The following is a 24,442-nucleotide window of genomic DNA, read 5'->3' on the forward strand; positions in this document are numbered from 1 at the left end:
TCAGAATTTGACCAGATAATAAGACAAAAAAATAATATCCACAATATATAACTTTTTGTTAAAATATAAAGTGGAAGATCACATTGTAAAAGGGAACATGATTAGTTGGAATAAAAATTTGGAATACAATATAAACATGGATAAATAGTATGGCACAAAAATTATAAACTGACCAAATCAGCAGCATACAAGGAAAATTTGTATAAAATGTATTTTAGGTGGCACCTCCCTCCCGCATGATTGGTACAAATGTATCCCAAACTCAAACCAAATTGCTGGAGATGTAAAGAAAAAGCAGGAACTTATTTTCATATATGGTAGACATGCCCGCATATTAAGAAATTCTGGTGACCGCTTGAGGGACTTCCGGTGGCCACTTGAGGGACTTCAATTGGCTGCTTGAGGGATTTCCAGTGGCCGCTTGAGGTACTTCAGCTCTCCCTCCTGAGGTTGCTTTTTCCTCTGTTTCCTGAAATCCTTCGAGACACAGTTCGTCTGGAGGGTGACATGGGCAAAGAGGGGACAACCAGGCATTGGTGGGTTAAAGGCATTTGCCTGCCGATGAGAAGGGTACTCTCCCTATTGGGAATCAAAGGAACTTGCTGCTGCTGATCGGCATGGCGGGCCTGAAGCCTTGACAGACACAAAAAGAGGAAGCAAATCAGATTGACAGATCAACCCGTTCGCTGTAAAATGAAGCTTTGTATTTTTGGGATTCTTACAATGACAGAATATTTTTATATAATCTAATAATCTAATAATTTAACAACTGAAAGAATCAATGACTCATTGTGAAAAGAAAACTGGATTAGGTGATAAGCAAAAGGGGCACATGTATTACCAAGGCGGTTATAGCGAGTAGAGCGAGAAGGACAGCACACTCCGGATCGTACAGAGAGGAGTTGTGTAGAAACCTAATCTGGGCAATCATTTCACTTTATTCCCTTAAAATCCAGAAGTATTTTTGTCGGCACTGGCTTGACTGATTGGATTGATTGGATTGATTGGATTAATTGGGATTGAATCACTACTTGCTTCTGGCTTTTCCTACTTCACTGGCCTGCCAGCCGGCTACTAATCGTCAAATGAAACAAGGAGTGGTGCATGGTGAAGCAAGAGGAAAGACTGACTAGGAACATTTTTTTAAAAAATAGGACTTTATGACCGGTGGAGCTACTGTGGTTCCTGGAACTGAGCTGGCTTGAGGAGGAACACTAAGGGATTGAGCAAAGATGCTGAGCCCCCCTCTACAGACTGAGGGAATTGCCAAGCCTACTCGCAGATCAAAGGAAACCACAACGAAAAACAATGGGACTGAGGGAGTGGAGTGCAGAAAGACTTTGTTTGGTTTCTCATGGTTGGTGTGAGGGGCTGAGAATTGAAGTGTGTGGAGGTGGAACTGGTGAGGGTTTAGAAATATTGACAGCGTTCCTAGCTTCCGGCATTTTCTTCCTCTATTTCTCTATTAAGTGATCCAAAAATAGTCTGGAAGTGACGTATGTGCCAAGGAATCATAGAGACTAAGGACCATAGAGACTACAGACCATAGAGTTTATTGGCCGAAATGGTAAACCAGAGAAAGATTAAAACAACAGATACCAGGAAGAATTTTTTGAACCCTCCCACTCTCTACCGGACAGACAAGCAAAACTAAGTGGACTGAACCTTAAAGGAACAGCAAAAGAATTAGGAACATTTATTTAAATTATATTATAAATCATATAAGGTATATGAATTTTGGATACATTATATTTCCCTTTTTCTCCTCCTCTCCACTCCTGCCCTTTTTTCTCTCCTTTTCTTCTCCTTTTTTTTCTTTTATTCCTATTATAAAATATTTTTATAAAATATTAAAAGAAATTTAATACTCTATATAGTTCATTCTATTTATATTTAGTATATACTAATTAGTATTTAGTACTTAATTTAGTACTTAAAGTTGCATTCAAAACTATATTTAATTATATATTTAATATTCATCATAACGATTACTGATTATTATTGTATTTACAGAAAGTGATATTTTTATCTGTTTCCTTTTTTCTTTTTCTTCCTCTTTTCTCTCTTTTTACCTCTTCTTTAATAAGATTGTAATTCTATAACAAATTATTTATTAACAGAAAAACTATATATTTATATATTTAAATTTAACCCCTTTTATGATTAAGACAGTATCTATTACCTGATAGTTAATATGTCCATATAAGTATACAATTTAATTCTCCTAGCTAATATAACAGAAACTTTTATATGGTCATCTGGAATAGAATATTCAAAATACTTGAAAAGCAAGACCAGATATTAAAAGAGATGGCAAGCTACCAATCGAAGGGCGGTAAGAAGCAAACTGTAACAACCTATATAAATATCTCCTCTTCTGCAGCCCAGAGTCAAATTGATGAGATGCTGGCGGTAGAAAAAGAAAAAAGTGGTGCGACCCTTATGCAGAATATGAATAATACTCTGAATATGATGCAGGAGATGATGGTGAAATTACAAGATTTAATAACTAACAATCATACAGAATTGAAAGCAGACATTGCAAGGCTGGAAAATAGATTAGAAACGACTCAGATAGTCACACAAACAAAATGAACAACATATAATAAAAGTAGAGAAAAGAACTGAGCAGAATGAAAAAAAATAGATTTATGTAGATCAAAAATTCAACAACACCAACAAGGATCTCAAGAAGTCTTTAATCCATCTTGAGATGGAGAGGTCCACCGACTTCTTAAGGTTTCAAAATACAGTGATACCTCGTCTTACAAACCCCTCGTCAAACAAACCTGGAGATACAAACCTGGAGTTTAAGATTTTTTTGCCTCTTCTTTCAAACTATTTTCACAATATTTTACAAACCCAAGCCACCGTCACTGGGATGCCCCGCCTCCGGACTTCTGTTGCCAACGAAGCGCCCGTTTTTGCGCTGCTGGGATTCCCCTGAGACTCCCTTCCATGGGAAACACCACCTCTGGACTTCTGTGTTTTTGCGATGCTGCAGGGGAATCGCATCAGCACAAAAACAGGCGCTTCGCTGGCAACGGAAGTCCAGAGGTGGGGTTTCCCAGTGAGGGGAGCCTCAGCGAAATTGCAGCATCACAAAAACACGGAAGTCTGGAGGTGGGGTTTTGAGGACTTCTGTGTTTTTGTGATGCTGCAATTTCACTGAGGCTCCCCTCGCTGGGAAACCCCATCTCCGGACTTCCGTTGCCAGCGAAGAACCCATTTTTGCGCTGCTGGGATTCACCTGCTGGGATTCCCCTGCAGCATCACAAAAACACGGAAGTCTGAATGTGGGGTTTCCCAGGGAGGGGAGCCTCAGGGGAATCCCAGCAGCACAGAAACGGGTGCTTCGGCTGGCAAAAGGGGTGAGTTTCGGGCTTGCACACATTAATCACTTTTCCATTGATTACTATGGGAAACATTGTTTCGTCTTACAAACCTTTCACCTTACAAACCTTGTCCCGGAGCCAATTAAGTTTGTAACATGAGGTATCACTTTATAGTAGAATCTGAAGGAGAAAATATAGGACAAATCATGTTAACAATTGTTGCAGGTATTTTACAACGAAACTGTGAAGAGGTCATTAACGAGATTGATGAGGTATACAGAATCCAGACTAATTATGCCCGAAAGCACCACCTCCCTAGGGAGGTACATCTAAGATTCTCCAGAAAAAATATAAGAGATAAAGTTTATGCAGCATCTAGAGAAGGCAAACTAACTTATAAAGGTACAGAACTTAATATCCTAAAGCAAATTCCTAGGAGAGTCCGGGAACAAAGAAAGGATTACAAAGCACTGGCCAAACTATTAAATAAAAAAGGAATTACTTTCAGATGGATCATACCCGAGGAAATGATAATTACCTTAGAAGGTAGAAGGATTAAAGTAGAGACAACAGAACAAGCAGAAGAAGTATATGAGCAAGTGGCTGGGTTAGAGCTGGAGTCAGAAAGTGGAGACAGAATAGAGTCAAGTAAAGATGAGGACTTTGAATTAAGGCAAGGAAACGAGGAGAGGGAAGAAAAGAGGAGGGAATCGGAGGAGACGGACAAGGAAAGAGAAGAGGGAATAAGAACTAGATCTCATATTTTAAGTAAAGATTGTCTAATTAGATGTCTATTAAAGTATTTTGGTGTTTTATCTCCTATGTCCCATAAATAACCATGCCAACCTTTCTCTAAATCATGGCCTTCCAATTGTAAAATTTGTTTGTTATCAAGATTGATCCATTCCTTTATCCACATCAATGAAGCTGCTTTATAGTACATTTTCCAGTCTGGCATTCCAAATCCCCCTCTGCTTTTTATATCTTGTAAATCTACTATCTTTATTCTTGATTTTTTACCTTGCCATATAAATTTAGATATTATTTTATTTAATTCAGTAAAAAATTTGGAGTTCAGTTTTATTGGGATGGTTTGAAATAGGTATAGAAATTTTGGAAGTATGCTCACTTTAATAGATGCTATTCTTCCCATCAATGACAGTTGTAGATTGCCCCATTTTCCTAATTCTGCTTTAGTTTGATTTACTAATTTTATGTAATTATCTTCTTTTATTGTTGAGCATCTATTTGTTAAATTTATTCCTAGATATTTAATTTTTTTCGTGTTAGTGAATCCTAGTTTAGTTTCTAATTCCTTAGTTTGCTTATTCGTCATATTTTTGGTCATAAATTTTGTTTTTTGTTTGTTGGTTTTTAGGCCTGCTATCTCTCCATATTCTTCTGTTTTCCTGTTCTGTTCAGGTCTCTCAGACCCGAAATCAAAGTTTGAGACCCTGTAAAAAAATTTCCCGGCATATCTGAAACTTGAAATTTCATGGCTTTGCATCATTTCAGGGGTTCTCTCTATGAGTATTTTTTTGGGGGGGGGGCTTCTTTCTTGCTGAAGAAAAGGTCCCTAAAGTTCTGTTCCTGGGTCACCCTGACCCGGAATGAAAATTCTTCATTTGAAGTGCTTATGTTTGGTCAATTTGAAAACTTTTTTCACTTGGAAAGTAGTCTGAACATTTCTGAATGTAATGATATGAAAATTGAACTGAAAAAATTGATGCTTATATTTTTATTTTGATTAAAAAAAACCACCCCCATTTTTTCAGCATTTCACGTCTGTTTTTTAGGCTACAAATCTCTAAGGAATTTCCCCCCAAAAGTTTTGATATACTAAGTTGAACATTCCTGATCATAAGAAAAATAGAAATGAACTGAAAAAAATGATACTTATTTGTTTATTTTGGTCACAAAAGGGCCACCCACCTCGCCTTGCTGTGTGCCATTATTTTCACTTTTTATATATATTTGGCTAGAAATATTTGGAATATCCTTTTGAAAAACAAGCACATGATAGCCAGACAACTAATTTTATGAAAGAAATCCATTTTACTAAAAGCAAGTATGTAATTTTGAAATTAACAGCACAATTTTTATATAAATTTAAATAATTGAAAACAGTGGGGGGGACTTTTATGTGCAAAATAAACAAATAAGCATCAATTTTTTCAATTCAATTTTCATATCATTTATGTTCAGAAATGTACAAGCTACCAATCCCATACCAACTTTAGTAAAATAGAATGCATTTTGAAAGCAAAACTATCTATAAATTGAAAAAAAGCTCACAAAAATGGGGGTTGCACATTTTATCAGCAAAATAAACCAATAATCATTATTTTTTTTCATTTCAATTTTCATTTCATTGTGTGCAGAAATGTTCAAACTTGTTTCCAAGTGAAAAAAGCTTTCAAAAAGACCAAATATAAGTACCTAAAATGAACAATTTGCGGTCTGGGTAAAATAGACTCAGGAACAGAAGATTAGGGTGTGTTTTTGAGCAGAACAGCAGGGTTAAATATTGCCCTGACTCTAATGGTTCTTCTAAGAAGAAAACTAAGTCATCCGCAAAGGCCTGTAATTTGTATTCCTCTTTTTTATTTTTGTCCCTTTGATGTTATTATCTTTACGGATCTCATTTAACAGAATTTCAAAAGTAGGGGAGATAGCGGGCATCCTTGTCTAACTCCTTTATTTATTTGGAATGTTTTAGTTGTTCCTTTGTTGACAATTATTTTGGCTTTCTGAGTGGTGTATATATTGTCTATTAGTTGTTCAAATTTGGAGCCAAATTTCATTTGTTGTATTAGTTTTTTCATATATTGCCAATTCACGTTGTCGAAAGCTTTCTGTGCATCCAGAAAGATCAATGCAGTTTCTTTATCAGAGTGTGCTTCGTAGTATTCAATTCTTGTATTATTCCTAATTTGTCTCATTGGTAGAAAACCATTCTGACCAATGTGTATAGTTTTGTTTAGTATTTTCTAGCTCCAAACTAATATATTATGTAAAGGGAATTCTCTCCCTTAAAAATATTATAAATCCTTCTTGAAGAAGAACAGGAGGAACAGTGGTCTATGGACATCAAAGAGAATTTAAAGATTTATGGTTTTAAGCAAAGACAGAGATTATTTCGCTATAACGAGGGAGTGATAAGTGAGTACAATAAATCTTAAAATGGCGGAGGGAGGGAAAGAAGTTTCCAGCTTAGCGAACATTTAAAAAACCTGGATAAATTGCTGGACATCTGTTCTGGATTTGAGCAGAGATTTATTAAAGTGGAATCAACAATTGGAGATCTGGCTTCAGAAGTTAAATTGATTAAAAAGGAGGAGGAATTTTTGGCTGGAAAGATACAGAAAGTTCAAAAACAAGCGAAGGATCATGATGAATTAGTTAAACAAATGAATTATAGAATTGCTAATTTGGAGGACTGTCAGAGGAGAATAAATTTGCGTCTGTGTGGGTTCAGAATGGACTTTGCCTCTGGTTCAAACTTAATGGAAGCAGTATCTGCTTGGATAAATAAGCAAGCTGGCGTTCAAATCGGCTTGGAAGATATATTACGAGTGCATTGGGCTGTACCACAAAGAAATAAGGAAAGGCAAAGAGACATTGTTATGGCTTTTGTCAGTGAAAAAAAAGCGGAGATAGTTTGCAAGTCTTTGAAGATTTCTGCTTGCCTTAAACAAGATGGAAATGAGATAAGAATTCTGAGGGATCTCTCTTGGGAAACTTTGAGAGCGAGAGCTGCCTTATGCCCAATTTCAAGCCATTTAAATCAAAGTAGAAATAAGTTTACTTGGGGGTTTCCAGCTGCTATTTTGGTGTTCCAAGAAAATAAAATGTACAGGGCACTTACATTGGAAGAGGGAAAGGCTTTATTGGATCAACTGGGGATTAAGTTTGAAGAAGCTGGAGCACAAGAAGGAGAGGATTTTTTTGATGGTCGTAGTACCCCACACAGTGAGGAAAGACAAAGGGAAGAGCAGCTGAAGGAGTTAACCTGGCAGGTGGAGGCCATTAGAAGAAAGCAGAGAAAAACACACACTCAGTGTGAGAAGAAAACTAGAAAGTGATATTGTTTGGCTCTCCTTGTCTTTTTGTATTTTTTTTCTTGGAGATGTTTTTGGATTCTTGTATATTTGTTATTCGGGGGGAAGGGGTTAAAGAAGTTAAAGTTAAAGTAGGAATTATCTAAAGGAGATAGGAGGGTGGGAGGGGAATATTTCTCTTTTATTACAATTAAAAGTGGTTGAAAGAGGAGCTAGTTGTGTGAGAACGCAATTAAGAGAATGTGCCTCATGAATGGACAAGGGTTTTTCTTGTCCTCCCCCCCTTGGTGGGGGGAGCACGGGGGGAGGCACATTGGGGGGTAACAGGGGTAAGGAAAGGGGAAAAAATTAAACTAAGGGCAAAACAAGAAGGGAAAAGGATTATTTTGGTATATTACGATGGAGTGTAAGATAATGGTTTTAAATGTAAACGGTTTGGGAACAGATTTGAAACATGTCAGGATATTAAGGATGGCTAAGCAATATAAAGTGGATATTATGATTTTGACAGAAACACATAAAAGACGGGGAGGAAGGGATAAATTGATTAATGATAGAAATTGGAAATGGGTGTTTGAATCTAGAGGAATGCAAAATACTAGAGGTACAACAATTCTTATTCATCAGAGGGTTAATTTTGAAGAGGTTGGAATTCAGAAAGACAGAGAGGGAAGGTGGATATTTGTTAAAGGGAAAATAAATCAAAAGAAGCTGACATTAGCAGCAGTTTATGCCCTAAATATGAAAACAAAACAATTTATAATAAATACTAAGAGGAAGTTAGACAACTTTATGGAGGGCTCAACCTTTTTGGCAGGAGATTTTTATATGCAATTAACAAATGGGATTGGAAACAGTAGGATGTTACATTTAAACAGACTTAATATGGCGGATCTTCATGCAGATATTTCAAACAGAAGTACATATTATTCAGCAAGATAGCATACATTTAGCTGCATAAATTATAAATTAATGAATGGGGGGGCAATGTACACGTTAAAAAAGTAGATATTAAAAGTATTTGGTTATCAGATCATGCCCCACTATTGGCAGAATTGGAAATAGGTCAGGAACACAATCAAAGAATTTGGAGATATAATGCAGTTGTAACTGCTAGTGAACAAGATAAAGATAAATTGCAGAGTTATGTGAATATTTTAGAATTAATGATGTGGGTGGTATTAAACAATCAATTGTGTGGGATGCATGTAAGGCCTTTATGAGGGGACAATGTATATGTAAGGAAGCAGATATTAGGAAGAGGTGGGGTAGAGAAAGGGAAATGAAGATAAGGGAAATAGATTTGATACAAGAGCAGTTTAAGATTAACTAAAAGTAGAGATTGGAATAGTTTATTGAAATTGAAAAAGAAACAATTGATGGTGTATGAGGAGATCCAATGGAACAAGATGAGAATGACAATGCAACAAAAAACATTGAGCTGGGGGACAAAATCAATGCAGCAAATGGCCAGATATTTGAAGAAGAGGAAAGAGAAATCATGTATTTTAGCATTGAGAAACTCTAGTGGAGTGGTTAGATATGGTAATAAGCAGTTAGAGAAGATAATGGGGAAATATATATGAAGATTTGTATAAAGAGGACCAAGTGAAGATAGGAGTCCTCAAGGTTGGAAAAAAAGTAAGTGAAGAAGATAAACGAATTTTGAATGCAGAAATTACACACGATGAAATTGCTAGAGTAATTAAAGGGTTAAAACAAGCCAAAGCACCGGGCCCGGATGGGTTTACAGGGGAATTTTATAAAACTTATGTGAATGTATTGTTGCCGCATTTGGGGAAACTGTTCAATAATATATTGTTAAATCATGATATCCCACAGACATGGAAGCTTTCAGAAATTGTTACTATTCCGAAGATGGGTCGAGATTTAAGAGAGCCTGGGTCCTATCGTCCGATCAGTTTGGCAAATCAAGATTATAAAATATTTATGAAAATATTGGCAAATAGATTAGAAAATATTTTACCAAAAATAATTGAAGAGGATCAATACGGATTCGTGAAGGGAAGGAAGATAAGCGAACTGATTAGAAATGTAATAAATGTGATGTACCATGCTACCGTTACTAAAAGGAAATTGGAAATTTTGAAATTAGATGTGTATAAAGCCCTTGATAAAGTTAACCATAGCTATTTATATAAATTATGTAAGGAACTAAATATGGGGGGGGGGAAATTTTGTGAAATTATAAAAGAGATTTATAAAGGGAATGAAGCGTATATAAGAGTGAATGGACAAAGAACGCAGAGTATTAAAATATTAAACGGCACCAAGCAGGGATGTCCCCACACACCACTTCAGAGAAATGGCAGTCCAATCTTGAAAGTCCCAAGTGTTAGAGTGGTCACAACCTCCGTGGACAAGCTGTTCCACGGGTTGATCTCTCTCACCATCAGAAAGTTCCTCCTTATTTCCAGGTTAAATCTGTCTTTGGTCAGCTTCCAACCATTATTCATTGTCTGGCCCTTTGGAAAACAGCCTGACCCCCTCGTCTCTGTGGCATCCCTCAGGTATTGGAACTCTGCTATTATGTTTCCCCTGGTTTTTCTCTTTGCTAGATTAGCCATGCTCCTGCAACCTCTCTTTGTATGTTTTAGTTTCCAGTCCGCTTATCATCCTGGTTGCTCTCTTCTGCACTTTCTCTAGAGTTTCAATCTCTTTTGTGTAGTATGGTGACCAAAACTGAATGCAGTACTCTAAGTGTGGTCTAACTAAGTCTTTACAGCAGTGATGGTGAACCTATGGCGCGGGTGCCACAGGTGGCACACGGAGCCATATCTGCTGGCACATGAGGGGTTGCCCTAGCTCAGTTCCAATGTGCACCTGCGTGCCGGCCAGCTGATTTTTAGCTTGCACAGAGGCTCTGGGAGGGCGTTTTTGGCTTCCAGAGAGCCTCCAGGGGGATGGGGGAGGGCATTTTTACCTTCCCTCGGTGCCACGGAACCGTTTGGAGCCTGAGGAGGGTGAAACACAAGCCTACTGGGCCCACCAGAAGTTGGGAAACAGGCCATTTCTGGCCTCCAGAGGCCCTCCAGTGGGGCAGGGCAGCAGAAGCAGTTTTCACCCTCCCCAGGCATTGAATTATGGGTGTGGGCACTCATGCATGTGCGATAGCATGCACAAACGCTTTTCCAGCAGCTGAAGAAAAAAAGATTTGCCATCACTGCTTTATACAGTGGCATTAGTACCTCCCAAGTCCTAGATTGTATCCTTCTGTTAATGCAATTTAGGATTGCATTGAAAGTTGTTTTGAATAAATAGTGTTAAAAATGAAAATAAAGCATTTATTCATGTAAGAACAAGAATCATGGCTAAGAAATGATGTGGCACTTCCCTGAATGAGGTGGCATTAACTATCATTAACAGTTATGACAAACCTGCTTAGAACTGCCCTCCAGTTTCTGTGCCAAACTATCCCACCGGTGACTAATGTTTTGTAGCCATCCTTCCAGCTTTTGTGATAGTCCTTTACTTTTTATTGCTGAGAGAAGATCCTGGCTGGCGGAATTCATTTTATCCATTGATTGTCTCTTGATTTCCAATTCTCCTTTCAAGATCTGTAAAAGTAACATGGCAAAGAAAACACATTAACTTATTTGAAGTAATGGTACAGGTTAACTTGGTATTCTTTTCCAAACAACAAATTTCTATATGCTTTTCATAGTTTAGTTCAGGGCTGTCAAACTCAGAAGCATCATGTACTGGCCATGCCCAGGCCTGGTTTAGCAAAGGGGGAGAGACTCCCAATATGTCACATAATGACACCGTGATGATGCGAGTTTATTTATTTTATTTTTTTATTTATTATTAGAGTTGAAAGGGACCTTACAGGTCATCAAGGTCAACCCCCTGCTTGAGCAGGAAATCCTACAGCACTCCAGCCAAATGGCAGTCCAATCTCCTCTTCAAAATGTCTAAAGTTGGGGAGTTCACAACCTCCGCTGGCAGGTCATTCCACTGGTTGATCGCTCTCACCATCAGGAAATTCTTCTGGGGGGGCGGAGCCAACTGTGGAACTGAACGGTCAGTGGGGAGCAGAGCTCCGTTAAACACCACCGTTTTACAGGTTTTCAACGGTCCTACGGGACCACAGACTCTGCGAAAAAGGGTCTGTCGGAAAGGGGGTGCCGTTAGTTTGATTTTGAGGCGGCAGCCGGATCAACGGAGCGGATTATTCCCTGTACAGATTGAATGCCTGTAAGCTAGGAGCGACATGGCGGCCTAGAACGTTCCCAGCTGGAGGAAACTAAATCGATACTAGTGAGGCGACCGAGACGACGGAGCTGACTATAAACATATCGGTATTTTCGTCTATAAGTGAGTCCTTCCATGGGGTAACGTCACTTAAACTAAAACTAAAACTATAAACAGCTAAGACCTGAGAAGAAAGAGGGAGGAGTCGCCATCTTCCTCCCTCCGGCTGGCGGCGATCTTTCGTTTGAGTCAAAATAAATATTCAAAAGGAAGTAACATTGTGTAAAGCTTCTATCTCTTACCAAGAAGATCTGACGTCCCCCGTGGAATCTTAAACTATAAAAAAGTGCTCTTTTTTTCTTTCCTGTTTCTTGAAGCTTCCATAGAAGACCCGAGTAAATAACGTGCATTCTTTCTTTCTTTCTTTTTTGCCTTCGTTGCTGCGTCATACTTGGCTGGGCTCAGGAAGACACCCTGAAACTTTCTGAATTTCTCCCGTTCTGCCTAACTTACGGGGGAAGCAGAAGCCTGGAGGTGGCGGCTTGAGAGTTTTTGGGGATTCGGGGGGATTACTGGCTGCTGTCGAAGGGAGAGCGGAGGAGACCCCGACGGGATTTGACTGGCCGGCTTTTGCGAAGAGAGGCGCGTCGCCGGAGGAGCGGCCTGTGGAGCGGAGGAAATACAGCTCGGAGACTCCTCGCTTTGACCGAAGGGCAGACGACCCTGATTTAACTAAGATCGGGTTTCTACATTGCTGGAGGCTACAAAATGGAGAGGGAACGGTCTGCATGATTCCACTATAACTTTGACAGGCTTTGCGAAGACTCTGCGAAATTGCAGGAGCTCGACTGGGTGTTTCTGCTTTCGGCGAAAGGAAGAAACACGGAGCGGCTCTGGACGATTCTAAATGTTAAGAGACTCACTACTCTACTTGTCCTCCATTATTACCCTGCCATGTTAAGGAAACCCAATCTAACTTTCCAGATCTTGACACGAATAAAACGAGAAGGGGTCTGACCCACTAAATTATATACACGGAGTCATTGGCCGTAAAACTTCCCTTATTATTGTTTACTACCGTTAGAATATATATATATTTATGCTATCTGATATTTATATACTATCTATAACCTATTAATTAATTTAAAGTATTACTAGATTACCCTATTATAATAAGACATTAACTGATTAATTGATATATATTCAATACTTATATATAAGTACTAATTTAGCAGTAGATTAATATTTTACTCTCTATTAACTATTAAATACTTTGATTAATTTTCTCATTACTTTCAACCTCTAGAAATATTAGCCATTAGAATTATTATAGAATTTTAGAAATGAATTTTACTAATCTTGCTTAACCTTTACCTATAACTCTGTTTTTACAAACTATCTAAGTGTTCATTGAATTATTACTATTTACAACATATACATATACAACATGCTTTAAAGGTACTAAATTTGTAAGGAATTCTGAATGAATTAAGTATCCTTCTTTCTGACGGGTCACCATTTTTAGAAAACTTATGATATTTTTCTATCTACATATATACATTATTATTGTAAAACTTGATTAACTCTTTCTGTTGGGAAGAACTATTTATAAAACCGATAACCATTGATTAGAATTGTAGCCGAGATACTGTATATCCCCTTAATAACTTTTGACATTAGTTTATATATATCTGTCTATAGTATAACCTACTGGAATTATATATCTAACTAATCTCCCAGATATAAGTCCTACTTCCACTCTGCCTTCTTAAATTACTCTTCTTACTTCTATATAATAGTAACACAGAAGATCTTTATTACTAACTATCAGAACTGCTATTTCTTAACCTGAGTATTTAATTTATTACTTAAACATACTACCCCCACCTAATTCTGGAAGGGACCATTAGAGATCTATATAAGTGGGCTAATTGGTGGAATATTGTCAAAATGGCAAGCCTTTCTAACTTGTCTAAACTAGGATCGGGGAAGAGGTCAATTAATCAATCCACCTCAGCCATACCTAGCCCCTCCACCCAGAGATCACTGGAGGATATGCTCCCCCAGAGAAAGGTCCAATTCTTATAAAGATTTACAATCTATGTTGCTGCAAATGCAGGAATTAATGCTCAAGAATCATGAAGACATTAAAAAAGAAATAGGGGAAGTGAGAAATGACACATCCGAGTTAAAAGAGAGGATGCAAAATATGGATAAAAGGCATGAGGCTTTCCAGCAACAGATGCTAAAACAAGAACAAAAAATTCAGGATCTGGAAGATAGGATAGATCAGGATCATAGACAAATGGAGGACCTGACTGAAAAATTAGTTCAAGCTAATAAGGAACTAGAAAATAACATAATCCAACTTGAGAGCGAAAAGGCCAATCACTTCCTTAGATTCCAAAACCTTAGGGAGGAGAAAAGTGAGGATTTACCAGACATTATGGCAGACATTTTGTCAAAAGCGTTGGGCGTTGAAAAAGATGCAATGTTAAATGAAATTGACGAAATTTACAGAATTAATACTAACTACGCCAGACGCCACAACCTCCCCAAGGAAGTCCATATTAAATTAGTCAAAAAATCAGTCAGGGACGAAATACTCCATAGAGCTCGAGAAGATCCTATAGAATACAAAGGGAGGCAGCTGGTTATCCTTAAGCAAGTTCCGAAACATGTAAGAGACCTACGTAAGCCATATACCTTTCTATCTGCCAAATTGACTAGGCATAACATTAATTTTAGATGGCTAGTCCCAGAGGGAATGCTAGTGACCTGGCAAGATAAAAAAATAAAAATAGACTCGATTGATAGAGCCGAAGAATTCTTTGAAAAAAACTTTACTAACGACCCGACGGCTGATACAAAAAATTATAAAGAAACAAGGAACCCTCTGCCAATTACTGATCAAACATCGGACCAAACTCAAAATAGTACAGAAGGAATATTGGCTATTGATAATATAACCACAGGGAATAATGGCTACGCAGGCATACCAAAAGAGACCAGAAGTACTAGGGCAACTAGACCCAAATACAGATAACTTGAACTTGGTACAAAAAACAGCTAAAGGGGGAATACTCAATTAATATAAATGGCTTGAACGCACCAAAAAAAAGGAATCAAATTTTAAATAAACTTATTAAATTGAACTTAGATATTATCGCAATGTAAGAAGTACATATTAAAAATAAATTTGAGCATCTTCTAAAAAGAAATAAGCTAGGGAACTTATTCTCGTCATTAGCATCCGAAAAAAAGAGAGGTGTCATTTGCTATATTAACCCTGCTATACAGTGATCCCCCGATTATCGCGAGGGTTCCGTTCCAAGACCCCTCGCAATAATCGATTTCTCGCGATGTAGCGGCACGGAAGTAAAAACACCATCTGCGCATGCGCGCCCCTTTTTCCATGGCCGCACATGCGCAGATGGTGGAGTTTGCGTGTGGGCGGCGGGGAAGACCCCTTCGGCCGCCCAACAGCTGATCTGCTCCGCAGCGCGGCAGCAGCGAGGAGCCGAAGATGGGGTTTCCCCGTTGCCCAGGCAAAGGGGAAAACCCAAGATCGCTTGCCGCTTGCCCGTTCGCCCGCCCGCCCGACTGCTCGCTTGCAGCGCGGCAGCAGCAAGGAGCCGAAGATGGGGTTTCCCCGTTGCCCAGGCAAAGGGGAAACCCCAAGATCGCTTGCCGCTTGCCCGTTCGCCCGCCCGCCCGGCTGCTCGCTTGCAGCGCGGCAGCAGCGAGGAGCCGAAGATGGGGTTTCCCCGTTGCCCAGGCAAAGGGGAAACCCCAAGATCGCTTGCCTGTTCGCCCGCCCGCCCGGCTGCTCGCTTGCAGCGCGGCAGCAGCGAGGAGCCGAAGATGGGGTTTCCCCGTTGCCCAGGCAAAGGGGAAACCCCAAGATCGCTTGCCGCTTGCCCATTCGCCCGCCCGCCCGGCTGCTCGCTTGCAGCGCGGCAGCAGCGAGGAGCCGAAGATGGGGTTTCCCCGTTGCCCAGGCAAAGGGGAAACCCCAAGATCGCTTGCCTGTTCGCCCGCCCGCCCGGCTGCTCGCTTGCAGCGCGGCAGCAGCGAGGAGCCGAAGATGGGGTTTCCCCGTTGCCCAGGCAAAGGGGAAACCCCAAGATCGCTTGCCCCTTGCCCATTCGCCCGCCCGCCCGGCTGCTCGCTTGCAGCGCGGCAGCAGCGAGGAGCCGAAGATCGGGTTTCCCCGTTGCCCAGGCAACGGGGAAACCCCATCTTCGGCTCCTCACTGCTGCTGCGCTGCCGAGCAGATCAGCTGGTGGGCGGCCGAAGGAACCTTCCCTGGGTGCCGCCCGCCACTCGAGAGCAAGAGGGGGAGAGATAGAGAAAGAGAGAGAAGGAAAGAAAGAGATGAGAGAGGGAGGAAGAGAGTGTGAGAGAGGAAGAAGCAAGATAGAGAAAGAGAGAGAGAAAGAAAGATGAGAAAGGAAGGGAGTGACGTCATCGGGTGGAAAAATCGCGATATAGCGATTCGCAATGATCGGGATCGCGAAACTCGGGGGATCACTGTACAAGCTAAACTGAAATATAAAGACAAAGAGGGTAGAGTCTGATAATAGAATTACAAAAAGAATCCGAAATAATAACCTTAATTAATATATACGCCCCGAATGAAGGCCAAGAAAAATTTTAAAAAAAATTAACTACTATTAATGAACATGCTACGGATAATATTTGTTTATTAGGGGATTTTAATGGAATAATTGATAAGGAACTGAACTACAATAATGATGGCAGGAATAAACAAAAGAAAAGAATCTTACCCAAAGCCTTTTTTGATTTAGTTAAAGAATTAAAACTTAAAGATAGTTGGAGATAGAAATCCTAATCATAAAAAAATCACTTTCTATTCAGACAGACATCAATCCTGGTCAAGACTAGATATGGTCTGGACCTCAATAGAACTCAATACAAAAATTCAATCGGTGGAGATAGAACCTAATTTGATCTCAGACCATAATGCACTTAAAGTAATATGGAAAGGAACTAAACAATGTTCCAGATGGACGCTTCAAAAATCTATTCTTAATCAGGAAAATTTCAAACAGAAACTGCAAAATGAAATGAATTTCTTTTTTCAAGAAAATACCAAAGAACAAACAAGTGTTCAAAATGTATGGGACACAGCCAAAGCTGTAACTAGGGGAATTGCTATTTCATACATGGCTAAAGAATTTAAACTAAAAAAGCGGAAATTGGATAAATTAGAAGAAGAATACAAACTGCTAGAAGAAAACTTTCAAAAATGTCCCCAAAAGAAAGAAATAAAACAAAAAATGTCCCAGATAAAACATGAATTAAACTTAATAGATCAACAAAATCTAGCACAACAAATTAAAAGTAGCAATCAATATAATTTTGAAAATGCTAATAAACCTAGCAAATGGTTAGCTAATAAACTCAAAAAACAAAGAGAAAAGAAACTCATAAACTGTCTCAAATCGAAAAACGGGGAACTATGCCATGACTTGGAAAAAACCCCCCAGATAGCTAGGGATTTCTATAGCAATCTTTATGATAACCACGAAAACACACTTAACAATTTACAAGACCAAAAAATACAAGAAATTTTTGAGCAGGCCAATCTCCCCAAAATTCCAAAAGAAACGAAGACATACTAAATAAGGCAATCACCACTACAGAATTAAAAGAAGCAATCAAACGCCAGAAAAATAACAAAGCGCCTGGCCCCGACGGCCTTCCACCTGAATTCTATAAAGATCTTCCCACGGAAATGGAAAAGGCTCTGTTAGAAACGTTAAACGAGGCCCTAGACAAAGGCAAAATTCCAACATCCTGGACAGAAGCTAACCTAGCACTAATAGTTAAAAAAGATACGGACCCTACAGATATAGCCAATTACCAACCTATCTCTCTTTTAAACGCAGATTATAAAATTTTCAGTTCTATCTTAGCTAGCAGAATTAAAAATTTTCTAAACCAATTCATACATTCAGATCAAAATGGCTTCCTTCCAGGGAAACAGATAAAGAATAACATTAGAATAATATTGGATACCCTGGAATACTATGAAACCCACAGCGAAAAACAAGTGGCATTTATATTCCTTGATGCCCAGAAGGCTTTCGATAACGTGTCCTGGAAATTTATTCTTAAACAACTTGAATATATGGAATTCGTCCCTAAATTCATAAACGCAATAAAAGCTATATATACTTATCAATCAGCTTATATTATCCTCAATGGAGACATTTCAACAAAAAAAATTTTTACATAAAGGAACTAGACAAGGTTGCCCATTGTCGCCACTACTTTTCATCTTAACATTAGAAGTTCTAACAAGAATCATTAGAAAAAAGGAAGACATAAAAGGCCTAAAGTGCAAAAATGAAATCTATAAACTTCAGGCATTTGTGGACGATCTTGTATTTATTTTAGAGGACCCACTAGAATCAGGACCTAAATTACTTGCCATTCTAGAAGAATATGGCACGGTAGCAGGACTCAAAATAAACAAAACCAAAACTCAAATTTTAACCAAAAACATGAGAGAACCACAGAAAGTTATTTTAAAGGCCAAACTAGACATCCAGATAGTAAAAAAAATTAAATACCTTGGCATTAATTTGACGAATAAAGTGCCTAGCCTAAAAGAAAATAACTATAATAAACTAATAGACAAAATACAATCCGATCTGACAAAATGGAAGAAACTACAACTCTCTTTGCTAGGTAGAATTGCGGCCATAAAACTTAACATCCTGCCCAAAATACTATTCCTATTCCAAACAATTCCAATTCAATTGAAACAAGAATTTTTTATAAAATTGAACAAAATTACCAGTAATTTCATTTGGCAGAACAAACGTCCAAGAATTCGCTTAAAATATCTACAGGATAGGAAAGAAGAAGGAGGCCTGGCACTTCCAATCTGGAAAGACTATTATATTGCCGCATCCCTATCATGGATGAGAGAATGGATGAGCCTATCTAATACCAGACTACTCAATCTAGAAGGTCACGATCTCCATCTAGGATGGCACTATTATTTATGGGATGAAAAGCCCAAGACCCACAAATATTTTACTAACCATCTGATTAGGAAATCGTTAATATGTACTTGGAAAAAAATTAAGATAAAACTTTACAAAGGAATCCCACTATGGTACGCTCCATTAGAAGCATATGTACATCCCAATTTTCATTAAAAAAATAATATAATAAGGTACAAAGACATAATAAATCCCAATGGTGAAATCAGATCTAGGACAGAATTAGAAAATCTCGGTCAAAAAACGGAATGGTGGGAATACTTACAGATACAAACTAAATTTAATAAGGATAAAAGTAAATCTGGAATAGTTAAAAATGCTCCACTAGACAAACTATGCACAGGACCCCAGGAACAATTAATCAAGAAATTTTACTCCTACTTAAATTTCAACGAATTGGATAATATCAATACAAAAATTAACGTAAAACAGTGGAATCTGGACCTTAAAAAAGAGATCAAAGAAGATGAATGGCAATTACTCTGGAGCAGAAATTTCAAACTAACCATAGCCACGTCTTACAAAGAGAACCTAGTTAAAATGTTCTACAGGTGGCACATTACTCCGATAAAACTAACAAAATTAAACAATAAACTTTCACCATACTGTTGGAAGTGTCACCAAGAGATAGGCACCTATTTCCACCTATGGTGGCAATGCATAAAAGCACAGAAGTACTGGAACATAATTGGACTCTGGATTGATGAAATATTAAATTTGAAAATTGAAAAAACCCCTGAATGTTTCCTTCTAGGCATTCTTAGACAAAATCTGACTGAAACCCAAATACATTTAATTGTCCACTTAGTTACAGCAGCCAGACTAACCTTTGCACAGTGGTGGAAAAACGAGGATATACCTCCGAAAGACGCAATAATTAAAAAAATTAAATACTGTGCAGAGATGAAAAAATTAACTATACTAGTTAGGAATGAAACAACATCCTCATTTAACAATTGTTGGGATCCTTTCTACAGTTGGCTAGAGAAAAAAAGAGAACACCACGTTACATAATTGAAATGATGGTTATAAACTCAACCAGATACAAATCCGATATATAGCTTTCTCATATTTTTGGCTATAGTGATAAGAGACTTTAGATATATATTGACAGAATACTTATTATTAAATCTTATAATCTCTATGTTTAGATTAACTCAACGCTTGCACTTAAATATCCAGATGACTAACCCGATACTAGGGAATGAGCTAGTAAAATAGGAACTGGTTCCCGTTTTCAATACAACTCCCTCGGATATTCGCCAACCCCTTTACTTTCCTTACCTTTTCTATTTTCTCTATCTCCTTTGTTCTTTCTACCCTTTCCCCTCTTTTTTCTATTCCCTCCTTTTTCACTCTATGCATAAATTTCTATGTTCATAAATTGTTATAACATACTAAGACTTAAATGTCTTCTGTTTTGAATTTTATGTTTTGTATATTTGTTAATAAAAATTTAATTTAAAAAAAAAAGGAAATTCTTCCTTATCTCCAGGTTGAATCTTTCCTTGGTCAGCTTCCAACTGTTGTTCCTTGTCCGGCCCTCTGGTGCCCGGGAAAATAGTGTGTCCCCCTCCTCTCCGTGGCAACCTCTTAAGTACCTGTATACAGCTATCATGTCCCCCCAGCCCTTCTTTTTACTATCCATGCCCAGTTCCAGCAACTTTTCCTTGTATGGCCTGGTCTCTAGTCCCCTTATCATTTTAGTTGCTCTTTTCTGCACCCTTTCCAGAGTCTCTATATCTCTTTTGAAGTGTGGTGACCAGAACTGGATGCAATACTCCAGATGCGGTCTGACCAGGGCCTTATAGAATGGTATAATTACCTCTCTGGCCTTGGAGTGTATCCCCCTGTTCATGCAGCTTAGGATTCTGTTGGCTTTTTTAGCCGCTGTTGCACATTGCTGGCCCATGTTTAGCTGGTTATCCACCCTCCAAGATCCCTTTCACAGTCACTAATGGTGAGTGTGGTTTCGTCTAATTTGTATGCATGTTTTGGGGGGGGGGGTTTGCCTAGGTGCAGGGTTTTACTTTTCTGTACATTGAACTTCATTTTGTTCATTTCGGCCCACTGTACAAGTCTGTCTACATCTTTCTGTATCCTGTGCCTATCCTCTGGGGTGTTGGCCACTCCTGCCAGCTTGGTGTCATCTACGAATTTAATTAATTACCCCTCTATTCCCTCATCTAGGTCGTTGATAAATATGTTAAAGAGTACTGGGCCTAGGACTGATCCCTGTGGTACCTCGCTGCCTACCTCTTTCCATGTGGACTTAGTCCCATTGAGGGCTACTCGCTGGGTGAGATTGGTCAGCCAGTTTTCAATCCATCTTGTTGTGTTATTGTCAATCCCACTCTTCTTTACTTTGGAGAGTAGAAGGTTGTGGCCCACCTTGTCGAATGCTTTGCTAAAGTCTAAGTATATTATGTCCACTGCGTTTCTCTGGTCAATTGATTTGGTCACAGTGTCGAAGAATGAAATGAGTTGGTTTGGAATGATTTGTTTCTGACGAATCCGTGTTGGCTGGTGGTTATTACGTTGTTCGATTCAAGGTGGTGGCAGATCTGTTTCTTGATTATTTTTTCTAATATTTTCCCGGGAATAGACGTTAGGCTGCTAGGTCTGTAGTTTCCTGGGTCTGTTTTTTTGCCTTTTTTGTAAATAGGGACCATGTCGACTCGTTTCCAATCATCTGGTAGGTCTCTTGTGGTCCAGGATTTTTAAAAGATGTGGTACAGAGGTTCAGTGATGACATTAGCAAGCTCCTTTAGGATTTTGGGGTGCAGTCCATCTGGTCCTGGTGATTTGTACTCATTCAGTTCTAATAGGTGGTCCCTTACTGTATTTCTATTAAAGTAGTGTTTTGTTCCAATTTTGATTTCTGCAGCAGTGATACAAACTCGTTGTTTTGTTGTTTCTTTGTGCGTGAAAACTGATGCAAAAAAGGTTTTGAGCAATTCTGCTTTCTCTTTATTGTCCGTTACTTCTGTGCCGTCTCCTCTTTCTAGTTGACCACCTGATTCCTTGATTTTTTGGGGGGGTGTTTATGTGTTGGAAGAAGCTTTTTTTATTGTCTTGGACCTTTGTTGCTAGGCTTAGTTCATACTGGGCTTTTGCTGCACTGATTTTTTCTTTGCAGATTCTGGCTGTTTGTTGGTAATCTGCCTTGGTTATGTGCCCTTCTTTCCATTTTTTGTATCTGTCTTTTTTTTCATTCAGTTTGTTTGTTAGCTCCTTGTGTTTGACACCGCTGATTTAATTGTTCCTTATAAAACTATCTTTTGCATCTTTTTTCTAGCAGAATAAGTAAAAATCTTTTCAGAGTTAAAGAAAATTATGTTTTAATTATACTGTTATTTTCATGAATGAATATTATCACTAATATTAAGAATTAGATCACGCAAGCACATTATTAATCTACATACAAACTGTAATACTGCTACTCTTATATGACCTTTAGACTAATTCGTTCCCAAAATATATTTAATATAATAAATCATTTAATAATAAATGAAAATAATAATTTAAAATATTAAATGAAACACCCAGAAATAAATATGCTGATTATATTAATATAATCGGCTTTCTTTTTAACTCATTTATATTTATATTTTTAATTTATTTTAAATTTTTAACTCTATTTTACATTTAAACATTTTAACATTTTAACAAAATATTTTATACTTTTAACTTATTTTTAACCTTTTCAACTTTTAAAAATCTATACCGGGTGGAGTGTTTTTGCAGCAGTTCCTCCTACATTTTTTATTTTATTTTAACAATCTTTTAAACAATTTTTCCACCCAGTATGTAAGTTTTGACGTGCATGCGGGAGTTGTGGGGGCACGCACGCCACCCACTCTTGTACCCATGCTAAGGGCACTAAGAACGGTAAGGACACCTCCGCTCAGATGAAGTGACAGCCTTCATCTCAGGGAAAACTGGATATACTGGAGGCATTGTCAACAGGACTACCGCCCGCTTAAGAGTGCGGCCGTGCTTTTACAAGGCTTTAGGGAGGGGTTTTGAATACCCTACCTAGGGCCCAGGAGGGCCTTTACCTCCAACAACCTTAAATCGGTTGTTGGACGTGAAGATATAGTAAAGCAGAAGATCGATAAGAAGGTTTTAGAGGACAGGGTGCTGGGCCCATTTGCAGCCCCACCCTTTCCCACCCTCCAGGTCTCCCCCTTGGGAGTGGTCCCCAAGAAGGCCAGTAGTGAATTTCATCTGATTCACCACTTGTCCTTCCCCAAGGGCGACTCGGTGAACAATTTCATCCCCGAGGAATTCTGCTCGGTCCGTTATGCATCTTTCGATGCTGCTGAAGCTATGGTAAGAGCATGTGGCACAGGAGCCCTAATGGGCAAATGCGACATTAAGTCTGCAGTTAGACTGTTGCCCTTTCACCCGGATGACTTTGAGCTCCTGGGTTTCCAATTCGAGGAAAGTTTTCATGTCGACTGGATGCTACTTATGGGCTGCTCTGTGTCCTGTGCTCTCTTCCAGAGTTTCAGCACTTTCCTCGAATGGGCCCTCAGGAGGTGAACCGGGTCAAAATCAGTTATTCACTACTTCGATGACTTCCTGATGGCGGGTCCTGCACATTCAGGCCAGTGTTCTGCCCTGATGTTGGCCTTTGGAGCCCTTTTGTGATCATTTGGGGGTTCCCTTAGCCCCTGAGAGGACCAAATGCTGCCACCAGGATTGCTTTTCTGGTTATTGAACTGGATACCATGGAGCAATCCTGTCAATTGCCCATGGACAAATTAGATAAATGTAAGGACAGGATTCGGGTGGGTCCTGGACCACCCCAAGGTTACACTCCGACAATTTCAAGAGTTGGCAGTTTTGTTGAATTTTGCCTTTAGGGTGGTTTCGCCTGGCCGGGCTTTCCTGCACCATTTATACACTGGGTACCCTGGGCCCCCTTCACCTTGGACCGTGAAGATGAATCACTAGTGGGGGAAGGCAGTGGGGGTGGGGAAGAGTCAGACAGGGGAATGGGTGCAGCCAGCCCACCAGCTAGTTCCCCATCTAGCGAGTCCTCGGACTCAGAAGGGGAAGATATCATGGATGACCCTATCTTGAATCCCCACATGCGCAGGATCCTGGGCCGAAGGAAACAGTTGCGCAGGCGCCAAAACAGATAATGGAGTGCACTGCTCAGGGGAAGAAGAAAGAAAGAAATAAAGAAAGAAAGGAAGAAAGAAAGAAAGAAAGAAAGAAAGAAAGAAAGAAAGAAAGAAAGAAAGAAGATTGAGCAGCATGGGGCTACTTTCTGTTTCGGAACTTCTGTGAACTCTGACAGACTTAAGATGGAAAGGGCTGTGAGGATTGGTGTGTGCAACTCTGGCTTTAGTGCTCCATAAATTACTCCTCTGCTTTGGCAAACGTCTCAACGACAAATGAACTGTTTGTGTGAGTAACTGTCACCTCTGGGAACTAATGAAACAGTAATTGGTTTTGTGTGTTTTTCAAGCCTCTGAATTACAGGTCCCAGTTAATTGTTTTTGAATTTAATTTAATTTTTATTCAACTTTATAAAGTGCGGAGAGGGGCAGCATACAAATCCAATAAATAAATAAATATATAAATAAGTAAGTAAGTAAGTAAATAAGTAAATAAGTAAATAAATAAATAAATAAATAAATAAATAAATAAATAAATCCAGGTATGGTCTCTGTGTTCTTACTCTGCATCCGGCGCAATTGCCTGCTGACCGACTTACCAGCTGGCCGGGATTTGGCACCAGAGTGGGGTGAATGTGTCCGCCGGCATAGCCGCCATC

General features: G+C 39.0%; 1 protein-coding gene across 1 annotated transcript in view; it reads right to left on the reverse strand.

The window, feature by feature from the left end:
- LOC139155793 (dystrophin-like) overlaps positions 1-24,442 on the reverse strand; it is a 583,469-nt gene that overhangs the window by 238,484 nt on the left and 320,543 nt on the right. The window contains exon 16 of the mRNA XM_070731073.1: positions 10,795-10,974. Within this exon, the coding sequence (XP_070587174.1) occupies positions 10,795-10,974 (180 nt within the window). The remainder of the gene's footprint in view (positions 1-10,794; positions 10,975-24,442) is intronic.

This window comes from Erythrolamprus reginae, unplaced genomic scaffold, assembly GCF_031021105.1.
Source record: "Erythrolamprus reginae isolate rEryReg1 unplaced genomic scaffold, rEryReg1.hap1 H_6, whole genome shotgun sequence".
NCBI classification, from domain to species: domain Eukaryota; kingdom Metazoa; phylum Chordata; class Lepidosauria; order Squamata; family Dipsadidae; genus Erythrolamprus; species Erythrolamprus reginae.